Genomic DNA, 26,426 nt, shown 5'->3' with positions numbered 1-26,426 from the left:
AATATCCCCTCCAAGTAGAGGGTCCCTCTTTTGAAAGAGGGAGATTGCAAAGAATGTAGAAAGAGGGGAAAATACCCTCTCACGAGCGAGCGTTAGAAACGAGAAGGACGCTTCATTCCCTCTCTCAATATCCCCTCCAATTAGAGGGGCCCTCTTTCGAAAGAGGGAGATCGCAAAGAGTGACGAAAGAGGGGAAAATACCCTCTCGTGTTCGGTCTCTCGCTAAAAAGAGGGAGAGGGACTGTAAAACGCAATTCTTTTTACTGGCAGTTTCCCTCTTAACGGAGAGTGAGAGAGTCGACAGGGATCATCATTTTGCCCATCTCTACGTTGTCACAACCGCAACGGGTTCAAGAAAGAGCGAGAGACCGAGAGACTGAGAGCGAGGGGGGAGAAAACTTCGGAGACGGTCGTCGATCGGTCCACGGAAGCCACAAACACACAAACATTGAGGATCTATCTATATTATAACAAGACGGCCCAGGCCGTAATATTAGTTCCACATCAGTGTATTAGAGTGGACAAATCTATACACCCTTAGAAGACACAGGTAGGCAAACTAATACATGTTAAAGAGTGGGCACCGCCCACCCTCAGGATACGTGGATGGGCAAACCAATACAAAAGTTGTTGAGGTCATGTGATTTCCTATAGTTATAGATATACAAGTTACCATCCTATGTTAAAGAGTGGCCACCGCCCACCCTCAGGATACCCGGGTGGGCAAACCAATACAAAAGCTGTTGAGGCCTTTTGATTTCCTATCGTTAGATAGATGGAAAGTATCAAAGGTGAAATAGGTAAGCAAAACAAGACAAACATAATTCTTTTAAATTATTGAAATTAGTGGAACTATGATTTAAAGAAATTCTTAAACTGGGATTCAAATGTGTTTATTTTAGGAAATTTATATCAAACGTTTGGGTAGTTTAGGCACCAAAGGTCATGTAAATTCGGAAATTCATAAAAAAATACCCATTAATGTAATTTTGCAGAACAGAAATTAATAGAATATGTCATTCTCGAATTTTATATTATCTCGGTGACTAAATTGGTATTTTCTTAGAGCTGATATTTAACATGGATTATTAACAACTGCATGAATCATATTATTGCAAGAATGTATTTATGTACTAAGAATATGGTAAGACGGAGATTCTGTCCCCATGGTCGCATACTTTGCCTGTTGTAAAAGCCCTAGCCAAAGTGCTAGCCCATTGAATTTAACATGTGCGATTCTAGCAAAGCAGACTTTTGCAACAGGCCCTAAGTTTGACTGCTTTGGATTTTTTGGTCTCACTCTTTCACATAGACGCGAGCGTAGACGATTCCAATCTTTTACTTTTATTGTTCTATCGAATGAGACCAACTTTTTTCGGTCACTCTCCCTTAAATAAAAAATTAGTAGACACTTTGAGCATAGACGAAGAACTAGTGACGGGTAAGCCCTGGACACGCGACGTACGCCTTCCACAGTAGAGAGAGAGATTTTGAAAATTGTTCGGAATTTGCTGGTGCGCGATGCTGGCGCCTCTAGTGGCCGTCATCAAAATAACGGCTACTGCGCAAACGCGAACTTTTGTTTCTCTCCAATATCCGGTTTCGGGGTCATAGTCGAGGTGAGTCGTGCCGTTTTGTAAGCCTTATTCTGTGAGTTTAAATCAGTCTTGCATTTAGTGTGTTATTTGTAAATAGATTATAAGACATAATCGACCATTTACCTAAAGCAAAGGGGTTGTACTGTTGTACAGGTTGAAATTAAATCTTGAATCTTGAATAAAACATCGTGAATTTATAATTTTAAGTATGATTTTATATTTATCCTGTGTTGATTGTGGAAAGTTCTTACTTTTATAATCGCATGATTTTCTATTAATAGGCCTTTGTCACCTAACATCTTTACAATTAAACTAAATTACAAAAAAATATATAATATTGAGGCAGTTAGGAAGAGTGAAATACAGAAATGTTAATAGTACTCACCATTAAACATTTTATCAATAAATTCATCGTTATCGTTTGAATTCATCGTTTATTCAAGTCCAATTGCTAAGCCTTAGCTTAAACGTATGGGATCTCCACGACCCACGTGATTCGAAACCGGAAATTGATAAGAGAGGAGGAGGAGGGTGGAGCGCGAGCGCACCAGCAAACAAACAAGCCAGCGTTGCCAGACGTACGATAATTATCGCACAGTGCGATAATTTAATCAAAAATTTTAGGGCGTACTATAATTTTCATAGCGTACGATATCGTACCATTATTTCGATAATTCTGCCTCAACGTACTATAATGTACGATAATCTTTAGATTTTTTTAAAAACCTACGAACGATTTATATTTTATTATTAATTTATATAACTTTTCTACTTAAAAATGAATGATATACATTTTCTGTACGCGTAGTCCAGAGTGTGAGTTTATTACTCCTAGCTATTACCGCATTTTTTGAAACATTTTTAAACATATTAAGTTCAGTTAATAATGATAATAGACATTTTGTTTATTTCCCTGAAATAAAACTCCTGTAGTGCTTTAAAAAATCATCTAAATTCAACGCATTTATGTATGAATTAAAATTTATCGCCAAAAAGAAATGTACGATAATTTTCCAGGAAAATCGATATTTTTTTGGCCTAGATACGATAATTTCAGATTTTCGATCTGGCAACGCTGAAACAAGCAGCGCCTCTGACGGCACTAACATTTTTTCGCGGAGAGAGGCGTACGTCGCGTGTCCAGCGTTTACCCGTTCTTCGTCTATGATCAAACTGAATTAAAACTGTCACGACGGTGAGCGTTAACGAAAAAACACCATCCAAACCCAACCCAACCGCAAAGTAATCCGCGACAGTCCTAGCAACTGCGAACGCAGAGATTACGAGAAACTGCGTACGCAATGATTAACCTTTGCACGGAAAATACGCCCGAAATTTTCTCTCTTTCCGCCGCGAATTTCGGAGGGGGGGGGATCGTATGGGGTAGTTTCAGAAGGCCTGTGTGTTTCGCAAACGGGGAGGGGCGGGGGGTTTCGGGGTCGTTCCGATTTGAAAGTCCCGTGGCTCTCTCGGCGTACGTTAGTCCCGTGGCCTTCATGCATCAGCCATTGTATACAGGGGGGTTTGGTACGACTGCGAGGTTGAGCGATTTTTGCGGGGGAAAGAGTACCACGGAAATTCTCGCATTGGAGAGGGGGAGGGTAGTACAACGGAAATTCTCGCATGGAGAAAAGCGGGTGAGGGTACCACGGTAATTATCACATGGGAAAAGCGGAGAGGGGGTACCACGGTAATTATCACATGGGCAAAAGAGGGAGGGGTACAAGGATCGAACAAGGGCCGAAAAACTGCCTCGGGCCGAGGCCGAGGCCGAGGGTTAAAAAATGCTCGGCCTCGGCACCGAGGCCGAAGCCGAGGCAACGGTTAAATGGTCAAAACAGTGGCGTAGCGTGGGAGGGGCAAAGGGGGCCATGGCCCCGGGCGGCTTTGATGTAGGGGCGGCCAGTGGCCTGGAAAATTGAAACGAACGCGGCCGGCCGAGATCGTGTATCAGAAAAATTATAAAAATTATTAAAGGTCTACAATGTGCATGTTGAGATTAACAAATCTGGGTTTCTTCGCAATCGAACAAGAGGTACCAATTAATATTGACCATTTCATTAAAGAGATCGCGTTGCTAAAAACACGCAAAATAAAATTTTAATTTTTAAATGACTTGAATCCTTTTGCAATCAACAGAGCAACAAAGTATCACAGTTGCGAAAATAAAGGGGGCGGCCAATTTAGGGTTTGCCCCGGGTTAAAGAAATACACGCTACGCCACTGGGTCAAATGGATAAATAAAGCTTCCAAATAAAAGTTTTAATATCAACTATTGTAGATGCTTCGTCCCTCCAAGCAGCCCCGCCCCCTCACGTTTCGCTTTTCGACGGTTCCCACGAAAAGAACCTAAAACAAAAGTTACGAAACTAAAACTAAAACTTTCGAGTATTGACTCCTCCTCCGCGCAAGACAGGGGAAAAAGCGTTCAAGGTGCCGGTAGCCGGACGATCGTCTCCACATATTCATTCTCCTTAGATATAAATTTTACGGTAGAAAATGGGCCAAAATTTCAGTTATTCATGTTTTTAATAAGAGCGAAAAAATCCTCGGTTCCTCGGCTATATTTAGACGACCCTCGGACCGAGGCCGAGGGTTTTCCAAATGGCCGAGGCTCGGTTCGATCCTTGGAGAGGTACCCCGGTAATTATCACATGGGCAAAAGGGGGAGGAAGGGCCTTACTGGGGTGGTTCTACTATGGGGAAAAGGGTACCACGGTAATTATCACATGGACAAAAGGGGGAGGGGTACCCAGGTAATTATCACATTGGCAAAAAGGGGAGGAAGGGCTTTACTGGGGTGGTTCTACTATGGGTAGAAGGGTACCACGGTAATTATCACATGGGAAAAAGGGGGAGGTGGGTACCACGGTAATTATCACATGGAAAAAGGGGGAGGTGGGTACCACGGTAATTATCACATGGGAAAAAGGGGGAGGTGGCTACCACGGTAATTATCACATGGGTAAAAGGGGGAGGTGGGCACCATGGTAAATATAACATGAGAAAAAAGGGGAGGAACGTTAATTATCACATGGGAAAAATGGGCAGTACCCCGGTAATTATCACACGGGGAAAAAGGGGAGTAGGGGTGGTTCTACTTTGGGTAAAAGGGTACCATGGAAATTATCGCATGGGAAAAGGGGGAGGGGGCCTTACGGGGGGAGGTCAACTATGGGGTTAAGGGTACCATGGAAATTATCGCATGGGGAAAAAAGGGAGTGGGCCTTACTGTGGAGGTTCTACTATGGAGAAAAGGGTACCACGGTAATTATCACATGGGAAAAAGGGGGAGGTGGGTACCACGGTAATTATCACATGGGAAAAGGGGGAGTCATCTAGCTACTTTGCCGTACATATGGCGCGTGATTTAAATCGAAATATTTTAGAGAGTTAACCAATATTACAAAAGGAAGGTAAAGGACTTGTTTAATGATATTTCTTTCTTTGGGACCATCTTCAACTGAGGTAAAATACCTCGGTGTCATTCTCGACAGTAAACTAACATGGAAGCCACATCTTGATCTAACAAGGTGGCTACCCGAGGTGGTTTTTACCGATTTTGTTGAAACTCGGGGGATAGGTAGACAAAATTTCCAAAGGGAAAAGTTGCAATGGGCTTTTGTTTTCCCATGACAACCGAAAATGTTTTTGACCTCTCCATTCAAAAAAGCATGAGATTTTCTCGATTACTTAAATTTTGTTAAAATTTAACCAAAATTTATCAATTTTACCCAAAATAGGTCAAATTCATCTTTTTGGGTATGTTTTGGAAATTTAATTTTTTTAAATTTTTGAAGTAAGTAAGTACCCTGTGAAACCGAGAAAATCCCATGCTTTTCTAATAGTCCGTGAGCCAGACGCCGAAAATTAACTTTTTGGTACCAACTCGAGGGACCAGAAAATTTTATAATTTCTAGTTAGGGGGTCACGTGTGCATGCCGAAAACACTTGATAGACATCTGGATCGCCCAGCTATCCAAGATGGCGGCGCGCGCCTTTCTATTAACGGCCATAACATTTGATCTACTCATCCGATTGCGACCAACTCAACGTTATAAAATAGGTATTTGTATTCTTAATATATTAGATCCTATGAGTTAATTTCGTAAAACTAACGGTTCACCTTAAAATACAAAATATCTCCTTTAAGTAATTAAACGTATCGCAGCTTAAGCAACTTCATTACGCTAAAAATAATGTTTAATTTTTTTGGTGTCAAATAAATGTAAGACTAGACTCCTAGCTTTCATTTGATGTACATTTTGACCGTCTACTATGTATACTTACCTACTTATGCGCAATATTAAGATAAAGGGCGATTTCGATTTTTGACTCAATTCGTGATGTCTATACGAAAAATAACAATAACCCACTTACCCATCTCTATTAATAAAAAATAATGTGTTTAGAAAAATACAAATGATACGATGGCGTTACTAAGGGGTCACGTACCTATTCCCCCGCCCAATCGTAACAATATTGTTTATTTTTAAATTTATTTGTTATTCGATTGTGTGCTCATACGATCTAAGATCCTACCTACCACACTGATGTTTTTAGTAAAGATTAATACTCAATTGAAGTTAATGTTAAAAAAGTCACTTTATTACTTCACATTTTATTCGCTATCACTTTCGTCAGTGTCTTCAAATGGAGTATAAATGTTTTCCTCTACATCAATATTTGTACATTCTTGGAGTTTGCACGCAACTGTGCATTTCATTTTATTTAAAATACAAGTGCAGTTTAATGGACGACAAACTCTGGTGCAGCTGCAAGCCATTAGGCTTAGTACAACATCAGGGGCAGGAAGTCCGGTCATCCAAAGGATATCGAGTTGTCCCTTATCGTTCAATTTTCATCCGTGTTTTTCTGTCGGATCTGGTATATCTGGAGAGCTAACTAAACTTCTCTTCCAAATAGCAGTTTGATAATTTGCTCGTAAGGTATGCTGTCTTAGGGTGTCTTTGCAAGGCGGTAACTGTCCAGACTCAATGTTTCCTTTCTTCGCGCGGAACATTTGATAGCGTAAAGCGTTCACATCAACGAATTTTGTTTTGGCGCAATAAATTTGGCATGTTAACGCTTGAAATGATGAAAATGTTCTATCAGAGAGTTCCCATTCCGAACCGAGATCCGAGACGGCTTCCCGGATACTAGTGTCTTGCAAAATGCACTTAAACGCTTTGAGCTTACCTTGTCCCGCGAGGGCGCTTACAGAGTCGCAGCCTGTCCAACAATGAAGTCCAATAAGCGCATTACATATACCTGACCCCAAAGCTGCAGCTAGTTTTGATACGTCAACGATTCTTATTTTATCTTTTGTTCCTCGTCTTACGAAAGTGTTACTTGAAATTTTAGAACTGAAAACTATGCACAAAATAAGAACGTCAGTGTCGTCAGCGGCAATTATTATTGTCGGGTATTCTTTTTCCGCGTGTTTTGCGTGTAAAATTTACCTTGTATCGGCCTCTTCTTGGCTTGACTCTAGTTCTTGAAGGTCTTCGCAGCTGTCTTTCTTCAGTTTCGTGCATTTACCATTGCACGACACGATCATGGTCTTCGTTAAAAGTCTATCTCTTATTTCTTGAGTTTTCCAATTTTTTTCCAGGAAAGTTATAAGATTAGACTTGCTTTCGGCGCATGTTAAAAGTCGTCTCTGATTTCGAATTTTGTGGCCTGGTCTTATGTCATGAAAAACCACTCCTTCGTTAGAGCCTCGATTTACGCGTTCGGCAGATTTTATTGATACTTTCTTGTAAACATCAAACACTACATCGATTCGATCACTGTCTCCACCAACACTTAGCATCTGCTGAAATATTTGGAGTGAAAGTTCCTCAAAAGTGTGGTTTTCTCCGTGTAGTCTTTGAATAATTGCCATTGCATCGATTAAAGTAGCTCTGGACCCGCTAATACTTCTAGTCGGAGCCAATTTATTTTCGAGAAACTTCGCGAAAGATGCTTTGTTAGTTTTCTTTAGTGATCCATCCGCGTTCGCGAGCGTCCAAGGTATAGGACCAAGTGGGTGAGAAAATACCTCTTGCATATCTAATTTGCGGTTTTCTGCTACTAAAACCATATTGGCGAAGAGCCTTTGATCCGCTTTTAAAATAATTTCCTTGTTTTTAACTTTCATTGATCGAGGTTTCGTAGATGAAAATGTTTTCAGTTGAAGTTTTTTAATGGGTTCATGAAAACCCTTACCATGCTGGATTCGATTTTCTTGAAAGCTTTTATAGGCAGCTTCTCCTTTGTGATAAGCATTCAAAAGATCTTGGCTAACAGCGGGGGGTGCGAGGGCTCCAGTGGATATATTGACGATATCGGAAGGATCATCGCCAAATGGATTAGTCCAATTGCTATCTAATAGTTCGTACATCGAACGAACGTCATCTTCGTCTCTTTTAATTCTATAGTTTTGCAAATCGTGATGAGAAAAAAGAACTCTTTGATTAGAAATTTGCTCTCTTAGTTGACGTAAAGACCATGCTCTATGTTCGGATGTAAGGTAATATTTCGAAACCATCCCTGGTTTGAGACTGAAACCTCGTGTCCCACCTGCCGTCTGGGTATCTTTGTTGACGGTTTCCTCAGTCGTTTGATCAACTGCAATCCTACCGAACGGATTTTTGTCGCGAAGTTGTACGGAAAAACCACCACGTAGAAAATGTTCGTGCAAATCAGGTGCTGTATTTTCAATTTGGGTCATTTGGGCGTAGTAGATCGGTAAATACCTCGCGTAGTTTATTTTGTCCAGAGCAAAAGCCCACGGAATAATATCACGAATAGCTGCTAAATGGAGGTACCTATTGCCTTCACGGTCGGCTCGAATCAGTCTAAGCAACGTATCGACCATGTCAATGTACGTCATCCAGTATTGCGAGAGAGGGCCACGCTCTTGGCGCAACAGATTCATATACTTCTCGAGTTTGTTCAGTATAAGCTTGCAAGATTCGTTTTCCAGAGCTGAAATGTACGTATCCCTGTTTGCGTTCTCACAAATATCTGAAATAGAAGTTTTAGCTTCGGCTAAAACATTTTCGTCGTGTTCCAATTCGATCCAAGTTTCGAAGCCTTTCCAAACCAAACGCATCAGTGCTTCGTAAGTCAATTTGTGTAAGCGAACGGCCCTGTTATAATGTTTACCTTCAAGAACTTTGTTAATAGATCCTTCAGCGATCACCCCAGATTCCACAGCTAAGTCACGCAGACCCGAGTCCCCAAACATTTTACCAATATTTGACAGAAAATTACAGATTATGTGGAAATTTCCCATCATTATCACCACATTTTTAAAATATTCTTGGTTACTCCATACAATTTCAGCTGCCTTAGCGTAAAGTGCTTGGTCGAAAACCACTGCAATATTTTCAAGATTCAGGGAGTCCTTAATTTTTAAACACTGCTTTATAATTTCTTGTACTGTGGACATTTCAGTCGCTGGCGCGTTTATAGTTGGTAAATATCCTACTGTGTCTGCAATAGGACTTGTTCCGTTCATTTTTGTAAGAATGTTGAATCCTGTCCAAGAACATACTGTTTGTTTTTCAGAACAGTGGTTTCTAGAAAATATCCAAAGTAAATCCTGGACTCGAGAATTTGGTACATGTGTAATTGTGTGCTCGAAAATGTTCTTCGGTACAATCGCTGGTGGACTTTGCTTTTTACCAATTACGTAGACATCAAGTAATTTTTCTGCAACTTTTATTGTTCTTCTTTTTTCTTTCTTACTGATTACCGAAGAGGTTCTTGGTGGTAAACACGAATGGGACACATTCTGAACAATTATCCCGTTAACTCTATGTGAGGTTCCAGCACCACTTAGGACTTCTTCTTGGCGGTCAATATTATCGAAGGCCATCACAGTTGGGACATTTGGGTGGACGTTGGAGGGTAGTGGAACGCAATCGGTAGCGACGCTCTCTAACTTCTCGATACATAGAGCAGTATCAATTTCCTCAAGTTTCGAATAGGGATATGGAATGACCCAAGCTATTCATAATTTTTATTAGCTCTACATTTCCAGTAAGGGTTTTGATGGCCCAGGGAAGTAAAATATGTTTAGGAGTTAAGACTTTGCCTAATAAAATAGCATAACATCTTGGGATAGCGACCACATGATTCTAGAGAGCTTTGTAGAAAGAAGTTGATTTTCCCCCGCCAATAATACTCTTAAAAACTGGCTTAAAGATTCGGGTATCGCGAGATAGTTTGAATCCAACTCTCGTGGGTCAGGTGGCCAATTTTGCTCAAAAACGCTTTTTTTAACGTCTTGCCGCAAAAAGGTTGCCGCTTGACAAATAAACGATGATGAATTTTGTGTTTCGTTTAGCTGAATCAATTTACGTTTTAATCTCATGTAATCCTGAAGTAGCGTATCTAGCGACATATTATCAGACCTGACATAGGATCTGTTATCCACGATAAAAAAGACAATGGACTCACCGAATTCGGTTTCAAGATTTCTTCTCAAATGTTTTTTAGTTGAGTTCAGTATTTGGTTTTCTGGTACACATTCGTTGCTCATTAGATTAACTAACTTCGCTGTAAGATCTATCATTGAAGTAAATGATGATTTCGAAATTAAATTATCTCTTAAGTATTGAAAAAGTTGGTTTAAAGCTGATATTTCTGCCAGTTTATATGGTTCAACTGTAGACAACTTCCCTACTTCACTTTGCTGACTTGCAAATGACTTTTCACGAGTGTAATCCTTGTAACAAGATTTATGGTAGTGAGCTTCCGCAGCGATTAAATCTCTTGACGTTATAGCTATCATTCTTGAATCACTTCGTTCAATTGCAATTTCGCGGACCTTTTTATCCGATCTCAGTTCGAGAGATTTCAAAAGTGGTTCGCGGGTATTGGTTCCAGGTTTATATTTATTTCGCTCGCAGAATATACAGAGTTTTTCATACACCCTTGACTCGGACGGGGTATTTCGCGTGGACCGACGTGGATCAAGATTTACACAATCACTTTGCTCACCCGCTGCAGGTTCCACTTGCTTCTCTTCTAGTTCCTTGAGAGATTTTTTTAATGTAAAAGTTGACCTGCAGTTTCTGTGGTAGAAAATATCTGGGACACTCGATGTCGCTTCATTAGATACGTGTATGTCCAAAATTGGTTGGAACTTTCTAATTTCGGCAGCTTTGTACAATGCAATCCAAGACTCTACATCTTTTGGTTTTATAAGCTCGTTCAAGGGACTCTTTTTCTCACATAAAACACAAACACCTAACTCTTTTCTGGATTTCGTTTTTCCCGACATGTTTCATTTAAATAACCTAGCTTAGTTTTTAGAGCACTGAGCTTCCTCGACCAGCTCGGAAAAAATATAACTTTTTTAAACAAAAGTAGAAATACCCCAGCCCAGGCCCAAACGGACTACGTACTATTATACAAGTGATAATGGACACCAAAAAATTATCCCGTCCGGGGTTGAGGGCAAAGAGCATGGCTGTGTATCGAATATAAACGTTTTATTTCTACCAAAAACAATGACTCGGCACGAAAGCTCTATACTTTCGTTGTCTCGCGCATAAATAACAATAATAAGTAAATCGCCCCCTGTCTTAATATTGCGCATAAGTAGGTAAGTATACATAGTAGGCGGTCACAATTTACATCAAATGAAAGCTAGGAGTCTAGTCTTACATGTATTTGACACCAAAAAAATTAAACATTATTTTTAGCGTAATGAAGTTGCTTAAGCTGCGATACGTTTAATTACTTAAAGGAGATATTTTGTATTTTAAGGTGAACCGTTAGTTTTACGAAATTAACTCATAGGATCTAATATATTAAGAATACAAATACCTATTTTATAACGTTGAGTTGGTCGCAATCGGATGAGTAGATCAAATGTTATGGCCGTTAATAGAAAGGCGCGCGCCGCCATCTTGGATAGCTGGGCGATCCAGATGTCTATCAAGTGTTTTCGGCATGCACACGTGACCCCCTAACTAGAAATTATAAAATTTTCTGGTCCCTCGAGTTGGTACCAAATTTTTGTCTGGCTCGCAGACTATAAATGGAGGTTTTGTTTTGAGAGATCAAAAACATTTTCGGTTGCCATGAGAAAACTAAAGCCCATTGTAACTTTTCCATTTGGCAATTTTCGTACTATCATAAGGTCTACTTAACCCCCGAGTTTCAACAAAATCGGTGATAACCACCTCGGGTAGTCTCCTTGCCAGTATCAGGAAGGCAGCAGTAGGTAACATTGTCAAAGCTGGGAGGGGAATGCGGCGGTCTCTCGGTGTAATTCTGACATGGGGAAAAGGGGGAGGGGTGCCTTACTGGGTGGTTTGGAACGAGAGAGAAAGGCCAATTTTTGAGTAATTTTTGCGATGGAAAAAGGGTACCCCGTGCCTTACTGGGTGGTTTGGAACGAGAGAGAAAAAGCAAGTTTTTTTGTTATATTTGCGGTGGGGGGAAAGGGTACCCCGGTAATTCTGGCATGGGGAAAAGGGAGAGGGGTGCCTTACTGGGGGGTTTGGGACGAGAGAGAGAAAGGCGTGTTTTTAAAAGGCTGGGGCTCCACAATGGATCTCTGGTCGAATTGCTAGGTAGGGTGTAACCCAACTCTTACTATTAAAAATACTTTTTGAAAACTAAAAATACCAAAGACACCTAATTTTCTGATAACTATTGGTCAATTATGCAAGTTCTGTTACCATCTATAAATAACTATCAAAACTAAATGGAAACTATACTTAGCTGGACTACTAAGCTTCATCGTCTTCAAAGACATTCAATCACAAAATTTAAAAATATGGATAAACAAAAGATAATTTTATTTCCATTTTACACAATGACATAACTAAAGATTTTGAATTACATAACACAACATCAATAATAATAAAAAAATAAGTCTAATGTATACCTATTTCTGTTAAATCTACTGATCTACATCTATGGGTCAAGTTGTGTAAATTGACTTTTTCATCAATAGAAATTACTTTATGCAAGTTAGGAGCTGGATTTAACTCCAATTTCATCACTGTATTACAATGTGCTAAAAACTTCATAACTTTTGCAATTCCTTTTTTTCCTTCTGGGCCTAATAAATGGTTTAGAATAGAATGAGATAACATTGCTATAATTGCCATGGTCCCATCATTTATTATCACTTCTAAATTAAACTCCCGAGTAACTTGATTCCTTGTTAATTTGGATTCAACTGACCCTATAAACGCTTTAACACAGACTATTTTGGGCTCTGTAAGTTCTTTTTCAAGAGCTTTTGACAAATAAGTGTATAATTCATTTTCATTGCTAATATCTGAAGAACCTTTGATACCCACTGAACTGGTATTGTTTGGCTGTGATAAAAATTCAGTTAGAGATCTTTGGGAAGTACTTTTCCCTTTTGTTGAGAGTCTAGATCTTTTTTCATTAATACGAATATTAGTTCCGTTATTGGCTAAAGGTTGAAACTCGGAACTGACAGGTCTATTTGACATGTCTTCTGAACTTGGCTGTGCTATACATGCATCATTTGAATTGTGATTTTCTATAAAATTCATGTCCATATCAGAATCAAAGTTATTCATTAACTCATTCAACTCGGCTTCATCCACTTCATTATTATTAGCATTTTGGTTTTCTTCAGATGTTTTGGAATAATTTACTAATTCTTTTAAATTTAAAGCTCTGGCCAAAACATTTTTTTGACAATTCTTAATCACTAAATGTTGAACTTCCCCACCAAACACTACAACATTGTCTTTCGTGAGCATTAATGTAGCAGCGTAACATTTTATGGGACCTTTAAAAATAAACAATGGTATTACAGAAAATCAAAGGTTAAAGGTGAAATATAAAAAAATACCTATAACTCTAATTTTTGTTCCAGGGGTGGTATTCACCGACAGAGTGGGTATTGTTGAGTATTCCGTAGCAAAAATTGTTTGGAAACCATCAGTTACAGTCATCCTTAAAATTCTGGAGGATTTTTCAGCACTATCTATAGAAGCATCGCAATTGACTAGCACATTTTCATTTTCTTTACCGAGAAGCTTTTTGAGTTGATCATAAGGAGACTGGCTAACATCCATTATTTCCTCAATCTGCAAAATATAACTCCCTTCAATAGTTATGGAAGGGACATCAGAAATACCAGCAGGAAGCTTATCACATCCAATTTCATGTAAGTCACTGTAAAGCCAAGTTTTAAATACAACAGCTTTCAAACATTCGTGGTCATTTTGCACAACATTTTGAATACAGCTTTTGAGCCAAGGTACTGGAACTTTAATGGAGAATCTTTCTTCAAGCCAAGTGTCAATTAACATAACCTTTGTCATCAATGTTTCTATAGGCATTTTCAGTATCTATATAACTTTTGAGTCATTCATTTATTATATAGCCTTATGGTATATTAAAACCGAATACAAAATGTTTACAAATAGAGATAGAGATAATATGATTTTTTTCTTTTTTTTTAGACAGCCACACATCGGTGTCGACCCAAGGCCTTAGACACCAGCACACTAACTGATTAATCAGGGTGAGATATGTGTAACGGCCACGCCAACGGGGGGATACGTGGGGACAAGGGTGGGGACACCCGCGGCGGAAGTATCCTGACCACCCGTTGGGGGATTGGTGGTCGTCCTCACACCGTCACACGGCCTTTCACAAACTCTGCCTCCCAGACTCTTGGGAGTACGCCACTACTCTGGCAGAGATAATATGATGAAATAAAGTATATTATTTTAAAGATCAACTGAGACACATAACCTTTATGATGTTTCAGGTAATTTTGTATTGTATCGCTTTCTTCGACCTTTGACATGGCTCATCTACCCCAAGTAGTTTACGGCTAATTTCGAGTTATATTTTACTGGTGTTGAGGGTAAATAAGTTGGTAGTAATAACTTGAAAAAGTGTGCCATCCCACTACTTTCACTGATGCCTTTTCTGAATTAACGAACTCATTTTTGTTATTAAAACATAAAAACCTTTATTGAAATACAGATTACAAGTATTAAAACTTATATAACACAAAATCAAAAATTAAATGTTATGAAATTATTGATCTTAAGTTTGATCATTGTAAGTGTTTATTTACCTTTTTCAAAAGGAAATGGTAAAACAATGGAAAATTATTATTCAACAACAAGCTCAAAGTTCTGTATTTGTTCAAATTCATTCGTCATATCTTTCAGCCACTTATCAAAAGCTACATCTGATGGGTCCTCCTTCTTTGGTTTTCTTTCTTTTTTCCCATATGTTTTCTTCACATGTTTGACGCTGTGGTTATCCGACAACGTCTTTCTGTTTTTAGTATTCTCTTTAGCCAGTTTATTCAATTTCTTTGAGTACTTTGTATTATGAATTTCTTCATTATCAGAACCATTGGGTTTGACAGGAGACAGATGAATTGGGGATCCATAAAGAGAATAACCATCTCTGTGGCTGCTCCTATTAGGGCTCTTCAAAGCAAGGTCATTTTCTGAATCAATTACACGAATTGAATTTGACCTAATCACGCTACAGTCTAGAAGATCTCCGGCTTCTGGAGTTGAAGCCCTTTTAAGGTACTCATTTTCGTAAACACAGTTTTCAGACTCCACAAATGATCCGGAAAGAATCCGTGAATTTTCTTCATTATCTGAACCAAAGTCTATTTCTTCATCAATATGATCTTCCATTTCATGTCTTGAATTGCTCTCAGAACTGGTTTTTGGGGCATTGTCATTGATTGGAGACACATCAGCATGCATAAGTGGAGAGCTTTCACTATTGATCATGGTTTTCAGTACACTGGAATCAGTTGAAATAGTATTTACTTTTGCATCACGCGCAAACTTTGTAAGGGGTTTGGTACTGGTTATAGTCACTTTTGGAGTTGAAACTGCAGTGGCTTTAGCGAAGAAGTCATAGTTCTTATCTATTGATTTAACAGGCAACACTGGTGTTTTGAACAATTTATAATTATCTGCAAGTGCATCATTTTTGTCTGGGGTTATTTCTGTATCTTCATACTTATCACCATGAGAATTTGTGACCATGTTTTTATTTGTTGATTCCTCACAAATGGGAATTACGCTTTTGTTTGTTACAGTAATACTTGATATATCCAACTGGTGCAATGATGGTATAGCTTTACCATTGGAATAAATTTTATTCGCAATCTTCTCTGAATCAGCTAGGGTACTGTTAAATACGGGCTCTTTGAGCTGGTTAGCATTTTTTGATTGGTGAGATTTCCGATCGTCAGCCTTGGTTTTTTCTTTTCTCAATTTGGTATAAGGCGCAGAACGAGATGCCCTTCTTTTAGTCTTCTTCCTTTGTTTTGGTAAGTCATCTACAAATTCGTAAGGATCTGCATTTGGCTTTGATTGTGACTTTGAAAGAAGAAAAGAAGCATTGGCCCAACATGCTTTTTTTACGGAGCTAGTTTTGTGTAATAAGCTCTGATCTAATCTTTGTGCTTTCGGAGTTGTGTCTTTCTTGAAGTAGTTTGTGATCTGATTAGTGGTAGCTTCCAACTTATTCTTATTATGAGTCTTGTCATTTGCATTTCTTTTGACCTCGCTTGTTTTTCTTTCTATCATAGGCTTAATGGGTTTTTCTATTTTATTATTGGGAGTGACAGGTTTTGGAATTTTGGACCTTGTGACTCTGTTGGTTGTGCTGTGAGTAGTAGCTCTTTTTGTTTTAACTGAGAAAAGAAAAAAGGAATCCAACATGTAAATTTATGGTACAAAAGTCAATAACCAAAATTTTTATACCTGAATCATTTTTAATATCTGGAACACTTTTAACCCTAAGAGGGCTTCCACTTGAAGGTTTACATTTAAATGCTTTACTTGGCTTTGTTTTTATCTTAGGCGGTAAAAGTTGTGTCTTTCTTTTCAGTGCTTTTGGCACATTCGTTTCCTCCTTTTTCCTTTCTCGCAGCTTCATAATCTAGATGATCAGAATAAATTTTTAGAAACTAATGACCAAGGCTTCGGTTATAGAAAACATTAGTAAAATTTAAAATATCATAACAATAAAGTCAAGAAAGAAAGTTATCAGAAAATTAAAAATAGGCGCCAAAACTATTTACCAATAATTAATGATGTTAAACTTCCAAAAAGTATATCCCAAATCACTAGTTTTACAAAGTTTTTCTTGACCGTTTTTGTCTGAACTTCAACTTTAGTACTTTACCGCCAAAATCTGTAAGCGACTAAACGTAGCAACGGTTCCCTGCAAGGGCAGCCTTGGAAATAACCAATAACGGTGGTCAAGTGGTCAAAGACCAGTTTATTAATTGCTCAGACCAATTTATTTATAGCGTTTTCCATTTGATTGCTCGAGACAAAGATAATTTTAACTCGTACCCTAGATTCGAATACTGAGAGCTTTCCGATTGACGGTTTTGTTACGAAACGTTTACCCTTTTCCAGCGGGAAGTGGGTAAACGCTATCGGCAACGCGTGAGAGAGTGATTTCGAATCTAGGGTACGAGTTTAAATTATCTTTGCTCGAGATTCGCTCCGAATCTGTCTCTGTTAAATTAAAAATAAAACTACGAGCGTAAATAAAAAATGCCCATTTGTTTTGAACACTTAAACCTCGTTAAGAACCGCTAAAATTAGGTGACCAACATTTTTTTTGTTTACAACTAACTCTCCTTGCGTTTAGGTCGTTTTATGTGATATATTCCAACAGAGGCCGCCAATACACTTTCTCGTCCCTGTATCTACTGTCCTTGGTTTAACCTATTGCGTGAGAACAGAAAAGCGTTCAGTAGCTCTTGACGTAACGCTGCAAACGATTAGCAACGGTTCAGAACCGCTGCAGGTCCGATTACTCTTACTGAACGCAGCCTTGGTCTGTCGAAATCGGCAGATCGGTTTTAGGCGATCTCGGAGCACCCGAGAGTGGGAAATGGAACACGTGAAACGTGATCGGAGCAGATCCGAGCACGCAAATGGAACATAAATTGTTCATCATAGCGATCTAGAGCGCTTGAGAGCAGTCAAATGGGGAGGGTCTTCTAGGCTATGGCAGTAGTCTTAGGTGAGATAGTACTATATTGTACTATTCTTGTGATACTCATAAAATAAAGTTAACTATTTTGAATACGTGTAAAATTAATGTTACCAACGTAATCTAACCTCTATAGGTTTTTTAGGCTTATAAAATGACATTAGAACATTTTATATGAGACCAGTTTAATAATTAATAATCTTAGGGGTCACTGGTCATAAGGACCAGTTTAAAAAATAGCTTATTTCCAAGGCTGTCCAAGGGGCGCGTCAAAATTCTAAGAATACTTCCCTTGATCATGGACTGTAAATTTTAGAGGACGAGTAAAGCGTAGCCTTCTCCTGTAGAATTTTGGTTTCCCCGAGCATCAATCACTTCGAACTAGAGAAAGAGAGTCCGTCAAGGTCATTTGTACCACGCATAGAGATAGACCCCCCCGCATGTTATCTGGAAATCTGGCCGACCGAAAGACACGCGCTTTAGTTTTTTTATGACCTTGAGCGACTCCCGTCAGCCTGATCGGTGAACGGGGCGTAAAATACCTCGGGAATACCGGTCCTCTAAAATTTACAGTCCGTGCCTTGATAGTGAGAATTCTCACTTTTCAAAATTTTGATGGCCATTAGCAAAAACTCTGGTAACCATGGGCACGTCAAAATTCTAAGAATTCTTCCCTTGATAGTGAGAATTCTCACTTCTCAAAATTTTGACGGTCCTTTTCACGAGTTCTCTTGAGAAGAGTGAGAATGGCTCCGAGCATTCTCACTCGGTCAAATTACAAATAAAAATGGAAGCTAATATTCTAATAACATTATGATATTTTTGTGGACGAAAATTAATTTCAGATAATATAGAATGGTTGGTTAAATTTCCTATGAAACCTTTCCTTTTAAATTATAAATAAAATCTTTCCTTCCTTCATATATTGTCGTGAAATCCTGTAAAAACTAAAAAAAATATTTATTGTCAAAGGCTTAGTTTATTACGTTCGTGGGATCCAAGGATCGAACAAGGGTCGAAAAACTGCCTCGGGCCGAGGCAACGGTTAAATGGTCAAATCAGTGGCGTAGCGTGGGAGGGGCAAAGGGGGTCATGGCCCCGGGCGGCTTTGATGTAGGGGGCGGCCAGTGGCCTGGAAAATTGAAACGAACGCGGCCGGCCGAGATCGTGTATCAGAAAAATTATAAAAATTATTAAAGGTCTACAATGTGCATGTTGAGATTAACAAATCTGGGTTTCTTCGCAATCGAACAAGAGGTACCAATTAATATTGACCATTTCATTAAAGAGATCGCGTTGCTAAAAACACGCAAAATAAAATTTTAATTTTTAAATGACTTGAATCCTTTTGCAATCAACAGAGCAACAAAGTATCACAGATTTTTCACCGATTTTTTGCTTAGTTGCGAAAATAAAGGGGGCGGCCAATTTAGGGTTTGCCCCGGGTTAAAGAAATACACGCTACGCCACTGGGTCAAATGGATAAATAAAGCTTCCAAATAAAAGTTTTAATATCAACTATTGTAGATGTTTCGTCCCTCCAAGCAGCCCCGCCCCCTCACGTTTCGCTTTTCGACGGTTCCCACGAAAAGAACCTAAAACAAAAGTTACGAAACTAAAACTAAAACTTTCGAGTATTGACTCCTCCTCCGCACAAGACAGGGGAAAAAGCGTTCAAGGTGCCGGTAGCCGGACGATCGTCTCCACATATTCATTCTCCTTAGATATAAATTTTACGGTAGAAAATGGGCCAAAATTTCAGTTATTCATGTTTTTAATAAGAGCGAAAAAATCCTCGGTTCCTCGGCTATATTTAGACGACCCTCGGACCGAGGCCGAGGCTCGGTTCGATCCTTGGTGGGATCAAAGATAATTTAAACTCGTACCCTAGATTCGAATACTGAGAGCTTTCCCATTGACGGTTTTGTTACCCTTTTCCGGCACGTGACCTCAGAAAAATCGGGCTCCATCGGTTGTGGCACGGCCAACTTCGATCACGCGCTGCCGCGCTATATAGCGCGGCAGCGCGTGATCGAAGTTGGCCGTGGTTGCGGTAAGGCGCAAACCATGGAGCGAATTTTTTCTGAGTTCCGGCGGGAAGTGGGTAAACCGAGGGGTTTACCACTTTTGAAATCAGGTGTACAAATCAGCAGGGAAATCACTGAAATCACTTCAAATCAGTAGCTTCCATAACGTTAAATCAAAAGTGAAATCACGTGAAATCTGAAATCAGGTGTACAAAATTTTGCAACAGTGAATAACCCCTCGGGGTAAACGCTATCGGCAACGCGCGAGTGAGTTATTTCGAATCTAGGGCAGTGGTGCAGTCGGGCCAGGGCGGGGCAGGGCGTCGCCCCGGTGCTTTTTTCAAAGGCAGGGCCCCGCCCCACCTTGGTTTTTCCATTTTGCCATGGCGCGCCTTGCCTCTATTTCGTATATCATTTTTCTGGAATAAGGGTGTGTGAATTTATGATAAATCTTGCCCGCAGAAAAATACCATAACAATTTAAAATCGTTACCTAGGTACAGCCATCTTCGATCACGCTAAAAATCAAAGTTGGATGTACATTTCGTCGGCTGAGAGCAAAATCCATGTAATTTCTTAAGATTTGTGTACATTGTTACGTGGATTTTGCTCTCAGCCGACGATTTATAGCGGCTGGTACAGCCAACTTCGATTACTTGCAATCGAAGTTGGCTGTACCCAGGTAGCGCCCCGGTTCTTTTTATTTTAGGACTACACCACTGATCTAGGGTACGAGTTTAAAATATCTTTGGTGGGATTATCGTAACTTCGTAAGCCGCCATCTTTAGAAGATTCATTTTACCATTGAGTTGGGAATATTAATCTAGAGATCCAATCAAATCTACTCCCCACGAAACAAGTTTTTGGAAATTACGAATGTGTCGTCTCCTCTAAAATGACGAGAAAACGTTATCATATGACCCGTGGTGCCCTCCATTAGTTTTGAAAAAAAAACCTTTTTGCCGGAAAACGCGTCTTATTTGAACGAACCATTGAGAGATAGACGGCGCCACGGGTAGAATGATAAAGTTTCCTCGTCATTTGGGAGCAGACGGCAGTATTCTTATTTTTTTTAAACTTGTTTCGCGAAATACTGAAATCCGACGTTTTGATTGGACCTCTAGAGACTAGATTAATATTCCCCACTCAATGCATTTTACATTTGAGGAGTAAAAACGCGAACAAGTAAAGAGACCAATAAGTAGGGGAGAAAACTAAGCTTTAATGGGGGAAAATATGCCGATAGGCCTTCAAGGCGAAAAACTTGACGCATTTTAGCGAGTTCTCACGGGGAGAAAAATTCTAACGAAGAACTCTTCTCAAGAGAAGAATTCATTCTCAGAATTTTGACGCGGAACAGGCTTGGGAAATTACGACTTCCCGATCCTCAATGGTCGCAACCATAGATATAAGAAATGTATATAAAGGTCTAGATAAATTTCGGGGCGTCTAAGCCTAACATAAAATACGGAATTGACACCTAGCAGACACCGAGGAAGGCACGTGACCAAGAGCGCGAGCTCTCTTAGCATTTTAGTACTAAGTGCTTGACCTTTCCGCAGGCCGTAGTGTTTAGACACCATCTGTTGGTGACTTTTAGTATAATTTTTAAGCAGGAGACAATGATTCTCGCGACGATAGCACCAGCTTTCTTACCGATAGATAGCGCCTTATAAGGATAGCCTGCAGAAATTACGCGTTTCTGCTAGCTGTCACCTCCGTATTCACTCCCTTTGAAATATTTTATCTAGACCTTTATATACGTTTCCTATATCTATGGTCGCAACCGTCACATGATCGAATTTAAAGCGAATGAAATGACGTAAGAATAAGATCCTCTTTAAATTGCCACTATTGCACCATGTGGTTTTAAAGACTTGGCAAGCGAAATCTAAAATGAAGTATGAGTTATCGTTTTAACAAATTGTTTTATATATTTTACAATTCCATATATAAGACGCAATATAAATTTATGAAGTATAACTTATTCCCGAAAAACATTGAAATGAAATCTTCAACCAACACTTTAAACAAGGTCAAAAATGACAAAATATCAATAAACTCAGACTTTAAATATCTAAGTACACCCTATAAAATTTTAAAATATGATAAAGATAATGAAGGTAATCTTTTTTAAGAAAGTTAATGAACAACATATTAATAATAAGGTTTTTCATTCAGCTATCCTGATAAACGAAGCCATAACAGTTTTGAAACAAAATAAAGCAATCGCTTTACCCACTGACACTATATATGGAATAGCTACTCTAGCCATAAATGACAAATCTGTTGAAAAATTGTACAGTATTAAACAAAGAAACAGTAATAAACCTATTGCAATATGTGTTGGAAAGATATCAGACATTCCAAAGTAATGATTCTTCGTTTTTAAATAATTAACAAATGTCTAATTACTTACCCTACCTCTCAGATGGAGCAACATGACTGTCAGAGATGATATACTAGAAGGCCTGCTTCCAGGGCCAGTGACCATCCTGTTGAAAGGAAACAAGAATTTAAACCCTCTAATATTGCCAGAGACCACAAAACTTATAGGAATTCGAATACCTAAGTACTCTTTTATTCAAAAGCTAGTTTTAAAATGTGGAGAACCTCTCGCCTTGACCAGTGCAAACATAAGTTGTCAAAATAGTTCGCATACAATTCAAGTAACACACTAACATTATATTACTCTTGAAAACCATCTAATTTAATAGAAAATAACCTTTCCTTAGGAATTTGAAGAAATTTGGTCCAAATTAGCTCTAATAATAGATGGTGGACCATTGGGTCATTTAGACCCCTTGAAATTGGGTTCTACTGTGGTGGATTTATCTGTTGAGAATTGTTATAAAATCATTCGACCTGGATGGTAATTGGAAATATAAATATGTTAAATTTCAAAATTAATATTTCTTCTCCTTTCAGTGCAGAGAGTGAAACTAAAGAATTTTTATTAAAAAACAACTTTACTGAAATTTAATGTACGGTTTTATTTATGCACATAATAAAACATTTTAATCTATCATTTTCTTACGAAATAAATTCTAGTTTCAGAGGCGAAATGTTATAAAAGATGGCGCTATAGAATTGAACCTACAAAGTAGAAACCCCAATAAAACGCGCGAATTTCGAATCAGAAAGCACAGAAGCAAAATATATATCCTTAATTTAAAAAAAATTAAAAAATAACGATGATTTTCTAATTCTGGGGTAATTTAAGTTTTACACAAAATATTTTACGTAACCTATAAATATATATCGATGTGTGGCGCTACACATTAGGAACTTTTTACAGCAAAATTGTAGTTCGAAATTGGCCGTACACTTCTGCGGGGCAGGCTAAAGGTATTCGCCTACTAATTTCTAAGTCTCGGAAGTATTTTAGAGATAATATTTTTAAGAACACATAACGCTAAGTATTAATAAAGAGTTTGTGCTACTGCGACCGGACAAACCGCTTTGTTTGTCTATACACCCTTTTATATGCTTATTTGTGAGAGCTGCCATTTTATTACAGGTCTGATTTCAATTTTTCAAATAGTGCATGCAAGGCCGCTTCGCGCGGTCAAGTGCCCTTGACTGTACTATTTTAAATTAGGCCTGTAATGAAATGACCGACTTCGTAAAAGAGTGTATAGTTTTTATACTGCTTAAGCGGAGAGTCTACAAAGTTTCGGTAGCATGATCACGAAAGGGCCAGACAGGGGATGTTTTAAATTGAAACGCCTACCGTTACGGTGCAGAGCAGGAATTCATACCTCGAACTTGGAATGGTTATCCGGCCGTATTCCCTATGGTAAGATCTCGGGGACCATTTTATATACTTACAATTCCAAATATTCCGTTCAGCCAAAGTTACGCTACCATACCCGTAAAAATTTTAGCATTTTTATTATTTACTATAAAATCATGAATGCATTTTTCCCACAAAGCTTTGTATAAAGATTCGAACGTTATTTCCTTATTCTCATTGAATTCCAATATCTTTTTGTGGCTCTCCATGAAATTAAAATGACAATTCCCTATCCCACGTTTTTGTTCTAATTTAACAGATTTTAATTTTTGTTTCAATAGGTTTAGTGTTACTTTCGGCTCCCCGGCTATTTCGAAATTTAGGGTTAGGTTTGTCCAGATTATCTAGCAGACGACTATACTTGGTACCTGGGGGGCCCGGGGTACGTTCAGCAGCGCTCATCGGACTCACCGATTACTAATCGCTGACATCGGTTTCCTACTGTACGCTTTTTCGTGTTTCCGGTTTTGACGTCACGATAGTCATCGGTTACTCACCGAAGTCATCGGCTGGAAGAGTCGGTTTTTCCGATGACTGACGTCATTACTGACGTACAACTACTATAAAAGCTACGGCATTTTAAAAAACACCGATGACTGAATAAAAGCGTTCAGCAACTTCTAACGTCATTATGACGAAAAAGCTCATCGGTGGAAAATATAAATCCATCGGGTTTTTTTCCGTTGACTGTTACTGAACGTACCCCAGGATATTTTTGGTAGGAGATTTTTAAGCCAATGAAAATCGTAAGAGAAAACACGTACGCTCTGACGTCAAAATGTTGAAAAAAACCGGTCCCCTAAAGGGTCTAGATAGAGACGGAAATCGGCCGAGATAACCATTCCAAGTTCGAGGTATGAATTCCTGGTGCAGAGTGAACCGGGTGTTAAAGGGACTTTCAAAGGGGCATGTGAGGGGGTCGGAAGTCGTTTCAAAAAACGTCACTGAAACGACATCAGAGTGTAACCTTTGTAAATGCAATGAATGGCGACCGAGTGACGTATTTTAAATGGACTTCATCCCCCCCCCCCCGCTCTCCCTTGAAAGACCCTTTAAAGGGAATATAACCTCAGGTATTTGGTGTGGCCTCTCTTGCCTTTGGCTTTAGAAATGTTTGGCACCACTGTACAGATAAATTTAAAAATTGAAGGGGTTTTCCATAAAGATTGCTTTGCAGGTTATATTCCCATTAAGCTAGGTTTCTAAAGACGCTTGAAAACACCAAAAAGTTGTAATTGGGAGGTTCGTCTACGAGATTTGTTTTATAGAACCACCGGCAGAATTTCGCAATTTTCGTATTTCAGGCGCCTTTACCATAAACACTTGAAGAGGTTAACGGTAATAGTATAGTGAGTGTAGGGAGCTGTTGGCTCGCGAGACATGCAGGGCTTGCCACCACCCTCCTACGCATTTTAACAAGGCCACCAGTTTAAAGGCATTAAAAGTCGCTAGATGACTTGCGCCTAAGGTGGTGCTTTGGGTATTAGCCTAGCTGATTATTATTATTACCCTCAGACCGTGCATCGAAATATAATTAATTTTTCTCTTTTTGAAATAGTTTTTCTTCTCTTTATTCCCATTCGTTCGTTTATTTTTGAGCAAACAAAAGTTTATGGTGTCAATATTGCCTAAAATTAATACTAACGCTACTGGTATTATTCCTAAATCGATATGTAACATAATTTCTCATAAGTATGCCACTAGCTCAATTTCTTCACTAACGGTTTATTTCACAGATATGGCGTCATCCGTACCATAGATAAAATAACTTCGTATATAGATAGGAAACTTCAATGGGGCAAACTGACTCTCACGAGATTGCCCTGACATCTAGTGACTGCGCCAGTTGGCTGTGTTCTCAAGAGCGTAGAAAGTATCGAAGAATTTGAGGTCGGAGTTTTGTGAATAAACGTATTTTGCAATGTAAATGTCTTCAAATATACAAGAAATAGCGTTTAAAACAAACTTGAAATTATTACTGAATGCTATTTCTTTAGTGCTATTTTTTTAAATTTGCTCTCAGTTCAAGAAAAAATTAATTTTATACATCTATCTCGCTTAAGCCTTTGCAATTGGGATTACGTTACTTCGTGTAGTGCGAACTTCACCAAATAATATTATTCGGGTGCCGCCACCAGATGTCGGCCAAAATTCTGGCGTCACTTCTGCAACATGAAGTTTCCTATTTATATACGAAGTTATTTTATCTATGATCCGTACCCTACGTAATATTTGACGTAATATTTTACGTCATATTTGATGTCATATTTGACGCATCGAATCTCAAATGCCGATTATGCCGTCGCACCATTAGCCCTACGTTTGATAAACCGACGGCCATTATTTTAGTAAAAAAAACGGTTTGAAAGAACCAAGGCTTAGGACCTAAAATGAACTACAATATACTGTAAAGTGCTGTTAATGCAATTAATATGCAAATTAATGAAGTTTTCGGAGACTCTGGTTCTAAAATAAATTTGCATAGTCAAATAAAAGAAGCAGGCTTATTGAAAAAAATAGTTGAAATTCTGGTTGAACTTTTCCGGAGCATCTACAAGGTTGGAGTCTTTGCAGATTCTTTTGAGCCTAGGCCTAACTCTTCTAGGCTTGGTATGGGTTTTAATAACGCTGGTGGAATATCCCACTTCGACTACTTGTTCAATTTTCGGAAAGCGATTACTGAACCGTATTGGTCATTTTCCCCAACCTTTTATTTTTATAAACTAGGCCTACTCATTATTTAACTTCATCCGCACAAACCGAGCGAGTTTATGAATTTCCATAAAGCTACATTGGGCTGACTAAAATTCCGGCACCAAAAATTGCTTTTCAATTTAGAGGTTTTCCATTGGCACGAAAATTCGATAATAATAAAATCGAACGAATGAGGGCTTGTTTTGAAGCCCTGGAAGTTCTCTTTCCAAGAATGTCATTCTCGAAACAAATTTCCAAGCCTAACTGTACTCATTTTGGGTTCGAAACTGACCTCTTTCGCTCGCCAAACATT

The 26,426-nt window shown here is 38.8% G+C and overlaps 2 protein-coding genes across 3 annotated transcripts; one reads left to right on the top strand and one right to left on the bottom strand.

Moving 5' to 3' along the window:
- Nucleotides 1-12,380: 12,380 nt before the first annotated feature.
- Nucleotides 12,381-14,164, bottom strand: LOC149932770 (uncharacterized). Of its 2 annotated transcripts, none has more exons than XM_090155471.1 (2): nucleotides 13,441-14,164; nucleotides 12,381-13,122 (listed from the first exon to the last, which is right to left on the bottom strand). In XM_090155471.1, exons 1-2 carry the CDS (start codon nucleotides 13,931-13,933, stop codon nucleotides 12,482-12,484), a joined length of 1,134 nt encoding a protein of 377 aa, XP_090011597.1. In that variant the 5' UTR covers nucleotides 13,934-14,164; the 3' UTR covers nucleotides 12,381-12,481. The 2 variants fall into 2 exon arrangements, with proteins under 2 accessions (XP_090011597.1, XP_090011596.1); XM_090155470.1 differs by having other exon boundaries at nucleotides 12,381-13,377; nucleotides 13,441-14,156.
- Nucleotides 14,165-21,588: 7,424 nt separating this feature from the next.
- Tcs1 (Threonyl-carbamoyl synthesis 1) lies at nucleotides 21,589-22,829 on the top strand. The gene is made up of 6 exons (XM_090156060.1): nucleotides 21,589-21,746; nucleotides 21,805-21,994; nucleotides 22,055-22,292; nucleotides 22,359-22,495; nucleotides 22,552-22,607; nucleotides 22,675-22,829. The coding sequence occupies exons 1-5, from the start codon at nucleotides 21,596-21,598 to the stop codon at nucleotides 22,604-22,606; spliced, it is 771 nt and encodes a 256-aa protein (XP_090012186.1). The 5' UTR covers nucleotides 21,589-21,595; the 3' UTR covers nucleotide 22,607; nucleotides 22,675-22,829.
- Nucleotides 22,830-26,426: the final 3,597 nt, after the last annotated feature.

Source organism: Leiobunum rupestre, chromosome 8 (assembly GCF_980474605.1).
Source record: "Leiobunum rupestre chromosome 8, qqLeiRupe1.1.hap1, whole genome shotgun sequence".
NCBI classification, from domain to species: domain Eukaryota; kingdom Metazoa; phylum Arthropoda; class Arachnida; order Opiliones; family Sclerosomatidae; genus Leiobunum; species Leiobunum rupestre.
This window is presented reverse-complemented; position numbering and strand designations above follow the sequence as displayed.

What these genes read in the sequence shown, in the direction of transcription:
- LOC149932770 (XM_090155470.1), bottom strand. Translation starts at nt 13,933, where the DNA reads ATGCCTATAGAAACATTGATGACAAAGGTTATGTTAATTGACACTTGG. An exon ending in AACAAAAATTAGAGTTATAG is followed by an intron (nt 13,378 to 13,440) that starts GTATTTTTTTAT and finishes TTATTTTTAAAG; the next exon opens with GTCCCATAAAATGTTACGCT.
- Tcs1 (XM_090156060.1), top strand. Translation starts at nt 21,596, where the DNA reads ATGAAGTATAACTTATTCCCGAAAAACATTGAAATGAAATCTTCAACC. An exon ending in AAGATATCAGACATTCCAAA is followed by an intron (nt 21,995 to 22,054) that starts GTAATGATTCTT and finishes CCTACCTCTCAG; the next exon opens with ATGGAGCAACATGACTGTCA. An exon ending in ATAGTTCGCATACAATTCAA is followed by an intron (nt 22,293 to 22,358) that starts GTAACACACTAA and finishes ACCTTTCCTTAG; the next exon opens with GAATTTGAAGAAATTTGGTC.